This window comes from Ciona intestinalis, chromosome 10 (genome assembly GCF_000224145.3).
Source record: "Ciona intestinalis chromosome 10, KH, whole genome shotgun sequence".
Taxonomy (NCBI): domain Eukaryota; kingdom Metazoa; phylum Chordata; class Ascidiacea; order Phlebobranchia; family Cionidae; genus Ciona; species Ciona intestinalis.
The window spans coordinates 479,944-488,634 of NC_020175.2; the positions used below are offsets into that span (position 1 = coordinate 479,944).

General features: G+C 35.1%; 1 protein-coding gene across 1 annotated transcript in view; it reads left to right on the top strand.

The window, feature by feature from the left end:
- Positions 1 to 5,300: 5,300 nt before the first annotated feature.
- The window catches only part of LOC101242688 (organic cation transporter protein-like), a 12,568-nt gene continuing 9,177 nt past the window's right edge, over positions 5,301 to 8,691 (top strand). Inside the window, exons 1-2 of the mRNA XM_004226492.4 lie at positions 5,301 to 5,842; positions 6,262 to 6,366. Of these exons, the coding sequence (XP_004226540.3) occupies positions 5,726 to 5,842; positions 6,262 to 6,366 (222 nt within the window). The 5' untranslated portion in view covers positions 5,301 to 5,725. The remainder of the gene's footprint in view (positions 5,843 to 6,261; positions 6,367 to 8,691) is intronic.

Genomic DNA, 8,691 nt, shown 5'->3' on the forward strand with positions numbered 1-8,691 from the left:
CGTTAGAATGCAAGGGTTTAAATTAGAATTTTAAGGTTGACATTAGGTCTAAAACAGCAACAGTTGTTAAAATATTTTTTCTCTGTGTGTGTTAAAACAGAAACAAGTTGGTATATTTAGTATAAATGAAATTGAGTTAAAGTTTTTTGAGTATGGTGACTTCAACAAAAGACAAAATAAATTACGTAACACATACGTGGTAACTCATAAGTTGGCACGCTAGGTGTTTAACACAACACCCGTGTTATGACTGCCGTAAATTGTCACGCCACGTGAGGATAAACATGTTATCCTACATTTTTATTAAACATTTTAGTGTGAACGACACAAAAGCCCGGTATACATGTGTGCTACACAAAAACTTTTGTGGTAAACCACTTTGTTCTGCTTATTTGAGCAAAACAGTAGGTACGCTTTTTTAACGGCACTATTTTCTACTCTTTTGATCCATAGCGTATTTTAACAACTGATGTTTTCATGTTGATTCACTTCTCATCGTTCTTCAGATAACGTGATCTTCGTTATCATTTTCGAAGAGATAAATAAATATAAATATAATTTTATGAGTGAACAAAGTTTTTGATTATCTAGCTTATAGTATTAAAAAAGCGCTTATTTTAAGCGTGTTTTGTGTGCAAAGCGGCGTGACCGAAAAGACCGCATTTATGCAGCAACGCAGACAACAATAATGTATTTGGTTTCGAGAATTTTCTAATTGTGGTAAGATGTTTAGGGCAAAATGGTCTTAGTTAAGTGCATGGCGTAGTCACTTACAACCAAAAAATTTTATGAGTTTATTTTGCAGTTTTGTCACAAAGTAGTGTTTGTTTAGCTCAGTCGCTGAGTGTAAATAGTATTCGGCTTAAAACAGAAGTTTTTTAAGACAGCCTATATATATCTAGCAAAAGAACACCGCACTACCGCAGTAACAATAAGTAGGTTAATTGATATATGTCCATTGTGGACTTTTGAAACCGGTCCTTAAAAACAATATAGATTATAGGATATTGGATAAACACAAGCATTAGCCTTTTGTCTGAGGTGCTTATGCCTTGATCTGTCCTGCTGCTTATAACCCATTTTCTACTCGAGTTTTTTTTGTTAAAGCAGGACAGAGGCTCTTCCTCGAGGTCCAAAAATGGGTCATACAGCACATCATAAATTAAGACTGTATAATACAAACAAACTCACGATAGCCTCCCTTCGTACTTAGGTGTTGTGTCTAACTTTAGACCTTTGTTGCTGTTTAAATTTTACTAGTGCTTTCTTCCTGACAGAATTATTTACACATGTCTGCTTGTTGTTAAAGAATATATTATAGCCAGAAGCAGTATAGCCAGAAGTACATCCAACTACGGAATACTTATTGACCATGCTTAAATAGCTTGCTTAATAATTCTGGTGGCTTAGAATTTAATGTAAATAAAATTATGAAGGTGTGCTGCATTATAAAACTTGCCAAATGCCTGTCTACTAAATTAAATATAACCAAAACGTAGGTTTTTTGTGTTGGTAAACTGAATTTGATTGCTCGTCTCTCTTTATGCTTAATAAACTGATATTTATATACTAATAAACCTTTTGCCCTGCTTTATATGTCTGGTATGATTTTAACTAAACAAGAAAATATCCCTGCGACACGTTATGTAATAAACTGTAAGTTAAAACAACCTAGAACTGGTATTTAACCTACCAACAACTGCTAACTGCATTCAAAATGACGGAAATCCATTCATAAAACCGTGACGTAACAATGTATTATAATGGGCATTATTCGCGTCAATAGGCCTCTTATTTTCTGAGCAGTTTGGGTGTATTCCTAGGCCGTATATTGAGTAGGCCATGAGTAGGGTGGGTGAAGATGGGACACTTTGTCAGACGAGACCCTTTTTTTAATTTTCTTTTTACTGACCTCCATTTAATGATAATCAGGGAAATAAGGTTACAGAATTATTCGACAGTATTATGACGACTTTATAAAACGCCCGTCAAAGCTGATTACTGTTTTTAAATATTAAAAAAACATGTAAAATAGAAACAGTATACTTTGAACAGGTAAAAAAATGCGAAATAGTAAGGTGCCATTTTTTTAATGCTCGCTAAATCATAGTAAAGCCAATGAATTTTTTTAGTTTGCGAACGATTAAACTAGTTTCATAGCTTCGTAAAACAACCTTGAAGTTTACATGGCAAAGAAACTAGCACAGCCTGTTTAACTCGGTAGGTTAAATACAAGTTGCAGAATACTGCTAATGTAAATCTATTTCAATTTAGGGTCCCATCTTCTATGGGGGCCCAACCTGGTCAAAATACAACAAGAAAAATGGCATTTTATGCATTAAGTTGCATTATTTTTATATTAAAGTTGTATTATTTTTATATTACAAGTTGTATTATTTTTATATTACAAGTTGTATTATTTTTATATTACAAGTTGTATTATTTTTAGATCTTAATCTCACAAAAAAATAATTTTACCCTACAACTTGAATTAATTTTACGTTACAACTTGAATTATTTTTACGCTACGACTTGAATTAATTTTACGTTACGACTTGAATTATTTTTACGTTACGACTTGAATTATTTTTACGCTACGACTTGAATTATTTTTACGTTACGACTTGAATTATTTTTACGTTACAACTTGAATTATTTTTACGTTACGACTTGAATTATTTTTACGCTACGACTTGAATTAACAGTAGGGCAAGAAAAAAAATGTTTGGACCTAATTTTCAAAGCGTACAGTATTATTGCGTGTTATTTACGTATATTCCTATTTACACCCAATAATCAAAATTAACAATGATTTTAAACTGTCCCATCTTATCTTGTGTGTTTTCGAATTTGTAAAATTTCACTTGTTGTGCGGATCGCTAAATAACTCCTCGTGTGTTTTATTATATTTTATTAAATTGGTGCCATTTAATAAAGGAATGATAGTACTAATTCGTAGTATTACCCAAAAATCGTCATTTATTTTGATTTTGGAAATATTTGGCAATATGTGCTTAAGAGTCCCACCTTCCCCCACCCTACTATATATTCAAGAGATTAATAAAATTTATGTAACAGGTAATAATTAATGTTTTTTTCCCACATCAGCAGACACTATGATACAGTTCGACTTTCTTCTAAAACGTTTAGGGGGAGCTGGTCTCTCGCAAATTGTCATATTTATTTTACTTGGGTATAATGAAATTACTCGGAGCATTAACACCTTAGCTCCTGTGTTGATTGCATACATGCCAGACTCAAGGTAAGACTTTAAGTTTGCGCGTTTGATCCAACCCAATTGTAACTTACATGCTATCTAAATAGTCAGCTATACATACAAAAAGGACCGTAATTACTCAGAAAGATGGGACGTACACCTTTTCCATAATATTTTCTCGTCCCATTTGGTGATAAACAACACTAGCTTGTAAGCGGGCACGAAGCATATAGCAGGGTGGGGGAGATGAGACACCTTTAGCAGAAACATTTTTATAATTCTTTAAACTTTCTTTGTTTACTACCAAATAAGACAGGAAAATAAAAAGAAAAAGGTGTCCTATCTTCCTCCATCCAATATATGACACAAAACATCCGTGCTATGGATTGACTTTACCCATATGTATCACAGATGCAACGTACCACCATTAGACAACGCTACAGCTTATCCAAATCTAACAAAGTCGGATATATTAAACTATACGACACCATACGATGTTACTAAACAAGCATACGATACATGCAGGAGGCAAGTATATTTAGTGGGGGTGCATAACTACTATATATGACGCTTTTGTGTTTCGTAAACAACTATGACGTAATCAATTATGACGTAGGTACGGGTACGACTTGAATGCTTGCAATGGAGACTTGACATGTGTCAATCAATCTTCTCCGGCAGTTGTGTGCGATAAAGGATATTATTATGATAAGTCACTATTTACAGAAACAGTGGTCACTGAGGTAAAAGTTTTTTATTATTTTATTATTTTGATCTTAATAACGACGGTCGACGTTTTACATTTTATGCGTATACCGAGCACTTAAAAGGGGCATACCAACGAAGAAAACTTTGTATATGGATAGATATGCTCAAATGTGATCTAAAGGTGCCGCCAAAAGTTAAAAAAACAAAAGAGCTTCTAACAAAATCGCACAAAAATATTTTGTCGATGCGCCTTATAAATAAACTTCACTTTCACAAGTTCAACCTAATATGCGACCGAAAATATCTCGTTTCTCTTTCTTCGTCTCTCTACTTTGCTGGTGCAATGATCGGTTCTATCCTCTTTGGAAACTTTGCTGACATGTAAGAAAAATAAGCTTCAAAGACTATCTATGGTTATGTAGTTATGTCCACTTTATAGCTGAAGCCTAACGGCGTAGGCCTCACCTATACTTACTTTGGCCTCACCCAATGACGTATCCTACCTCAACTGAGGGTTAATCCGAGTTAACCGTTACCACATTTTAACTTATATATTAATAAAACTCCGGCACATTTCGTGTGACCATTCAACCGGTTTAGCCTCTTTGCCCACTAGAAATGATTATAAATTACTGCAGTTACCGCCGACTGTACGTTTTTTGATACTATAAAAAATGCAGGGTAAATTTTACTGTGTACGCAGGCATTATCTGGCTACTACGCCATTATTATATATTACTTTTGAGCTAAACTGATAGTTTGCCCCATTTCTTTAACGATGTGTAGGCTTATGACTTGCACGTTCCAAATGTTAATTTAAAAGCAAGATTGTGCCAAAAGGCTTATACTCATGATAACGGTGATCAGCGTATACGTCAGAGAATCCTATTTATATATTACACTGATGCAAATTTTCAAAAACAGGCTCGGGCGGAAACCAACTATGGTGTTAACGTTTATTGGTGTGTTGGGTTCAATGTTCGGGGTGACTTATTCTTTGTCTGTTGAAATGTATATAGTGTTCCGCACTGCTACAGCTGCTTTTGCATTTGGGACCAAGATTGCCGCTTTTGTGTACAGTCAGTATATACATTAATATTATACAAGTTTTAAGTAGCTCATACGTATAACTTATAGTAGGGTGGGAAAAATGGGACACCTTTAGCACATAATATTCAAATATCCTGACCGCCTTTTAAACAATTAATAACGGTCTATGGGGTCGTGCGGATACGGTTTTAAAATTCTTGGAATGTTTTTTGTTTACTACCAAACGGAACGAGATATAATGGAATGAAAAGGTGTCCCATCTTCCCTTACCCTTCTCTATAACAAAACATATTGATCATTCAAACTGTTAGATATGAAACACTGATACCACATGTAAGTTTAAAATGTAAATGAATGTAACTTATTAATCCACGTGTGGTGCGACAAAACCAGTCGTTATTGCACGGTTGTTTTGTTTCATATACACCGCTTCGTGCCCTCTTTTTGAAGAACCGTTAATTTTCCAGGGACAAATTCGGCCATAATGTTATAGCACGTAGCAGCGAAACACAGTGAATCAGAATATGTACAGATGACAGTGTTAATAATAAAAGCATCAGATCCATTATATTAACATATATATATGTGGCTATAGCAAAGATGCATGCGCTCCAACTATAGGGTCACGTCAAATGTTTGGTGTTACATGGAATGCCAATTTATTTTGCATGGTCCAGTGGTTAACTGTTATTTTGCATAAAATATGCAGCAATATTGTTTTATTTGTAAGTATTTTGTTCAGTTACCGAAATGGTTGGAAAAGAATGGCGAACTTTCTTTGGCATCGGGTACAGTAGTTTCTACGCGCTTGGATACATGGTAATGTCAGGGGTGGCTTATAACTGGAGGAACTGGCATGACATCATGGTACGTACATCACCACTATGTCTTCTACGTTTTACATCACTGGTTTTCAACCCATGGTATCAATTGCAATACCATGTCTGGTAACATATCCCACAAGACACTTCACAGTAATTACACATTCTACGTTTTACATCACTGGTTTTCAACCCATGGTATCAATTGCAATACCATGTCTGGTAACATATCCCACAAGACACTTCACAGTAATTACACATCCCAATAATAATTGTTGAACCTGCTGTGCGGCTACCTGGGAAATTCCATGAAGATGTACATGAAGCCACCATGTAAGGGTTGCAATATGAAACCCGAGTTATAACGTAATGTACGCTGGGCAAAAACAAAAATGATAATTAGTAAAAGATTTTTGTATTTATTGCAGTTTGGTTTATTAAAATGCCGTAACTTCTATTTTTCAGTTGGTATGTACTTTACTAAGTACACCATTTGTGCTTTTCGCCATCGTTTTACCGGAGTCGCCCCGTTGGTTATTCACAAAGAAAAAAGACAAAGAAGGAGTTAAGGTAAGAGTAGGCGTATATTGATGATGTTACTGATTGAAGATCTTCTTGCCACTTCTTCATGATCATAACATGCAAAGATGGTACCCTTATCCAAATATTTTTATCACATGGGAGTATACAGAAAAGACGGAAAACTTTTTCCGCTAGGTGTCGGTAATTATTTAAATTAAAAAATACGGAAAAACGAACAAAACAGCATTACAAAGTGTTAATAAGTGTAAAACAAATTAATTTAAATACATAAAACACTGGTAAGAACATACTTCCCACATTAAGTCGGTTATACGCTCTTACGTTGCGTTTACTGTCGTCGTGTCCGTGGTGTAGTGGTTTGCGTGCGGTCGTAAACTCTCTTTGTTTCATTTTTATCGGGTTCGAGTCCCGCACAGTGGAATACTTTTTTATATTTTTTTTCAAGTTTTTTTTTTTGTTTGACGAGTTTGGGGTTAGAAGTTAGGGGTTAGTGTTAGGGGTTTATATCTTATGTGTATAAACCGTGAAACTAACTGCTCTCCATAGAATAGAGAAACGAATTTGTCATCGCCTCCTAGCGGAAAAATTTTTCCGTATTCTCTGTATAGCTCCATGTATTTTTATCCAACTACGGAACACTTATTGACCATGCTTAAATAGCTTGCTTAATAATTCTGGTGGCTTAGAATTTAATCTAAATAAAATTATGAAGGTGTGCTGCATTATAAAACTTGCCAAATGCCTGTCTACTAAATTAAATATAATCAAAACGTAGGTTTTCTGTTTTGGTAAACTGAATCTGATTGCTCGTCTCTCTTTATGCTTAATAAACTAATATTTATATACTAATAAACCTTTTGCGCTGTTTTATATGTCTGGTATGATTTTAACTAAACAAGAAAATATCCCTGCGACACATTCTGTGATAAACTGTAAGTTAAAACAACCTAGAACTGGTATTAAACCTACCGACAACTGCTAACTGCATTCAAAATGAAGGAAATCCATTCATAAAACCGTGACGTAACAATGTATTATAATGGGCATAATTCGCGTCAATAGGCCTCTTATTTTCTGAGCAGTTTGGGTGTATTCCTAGGCCGTGTATTGAGTAGGCCGTGGCGTGCCCAACCCGTCGACCGCGGTCTACCGGTAGTCCGCGGACCTATCTCAGGTCGACCGCGACAAGTGCAATAAAAAAAAATTAAAAATCTGCTGTGGCGTTATAATTGCCAAATCATTAATTTTATCAATACTTTGTACAAAAAATACGGACCGTGTTAAGACGGCGTATCTGTACGGCAGCAGGCAAAAAATATGACGACTACTATGACGTAACAATCGGAACAATAGCGATTATTTTACAATAATTTCCTTAACCTGGTCTGCATGATTTGTACACTAGTAACTCTCTGTGCTTCCAAAATTTTGATCCTTTCGGACTTTTGACAAGCGATCGCAACAAACGTTAGTAGCATGGCAGAGGGATAACGAGCCAAGACCTATCATTTTAACGCTAAATAGGAGAACGATTATTTTTTCCTGTTTATTCGTATTCAAAGCCTGTTTGTTTAATATGCAACGCAACGGTACCGTAGGGCAAAAAAAGCAAATCAGGAGCAGCACTTTAGAACGGTACACGGGGCTATGAGAGGGATTTTCCTGCAAAAACACAACTAAGCTCCGCTAAAGATGACGTGTGAGGTGTGACGCAACAATTGTGTGTGTGACGTTTTTCGTTTGTTACATTTCAGTTAGTTTTGGTAACGAAGTCATTGAAATTTGTGTAGTAATTAAAGTAGCTTTTAGTCGGGTCAATATATGGTTTGACCCCAAAAAATTCCTACAAAAGGTTTTTCAACGTTTTTTTGTAGTATTTATCATCAAGAATAACATATTAAAGATCTAGGAAAATCCTAGTACCAGAAAGTTGTAATTTTCAAGATGGCCGCCAAAACAGTAAAATGACAATAATTCAGTTAATATTTATGCTAGAGCTCTAATTCTGGCGTCTATCCCTAGGTTTTAGGTGGTAAGGAATTTATTAAAACAATTCAAAATAAAATTAACTCACTCAAAATGAAATTAAGCTTTAATGGAAAGAAATAGTAGGGTGGGGGAAGATGGGACATCTTGACATATATGATATCCAAATATCCTGATCGTGTTTTACATAACTAACCGCGGTCTATGGGAGTCAGATATGGTTTCATAATTCGTTGACTGCTCTTGGTTTACTACCAAATTGGAATAGAAAATAGAATGAAAAGGTGTCCCATCTTCCCCCACCCTACTATATTAAACAAAAAGATTAGTGAAACACTGGCATCATAAGAATCACACACAACTTAT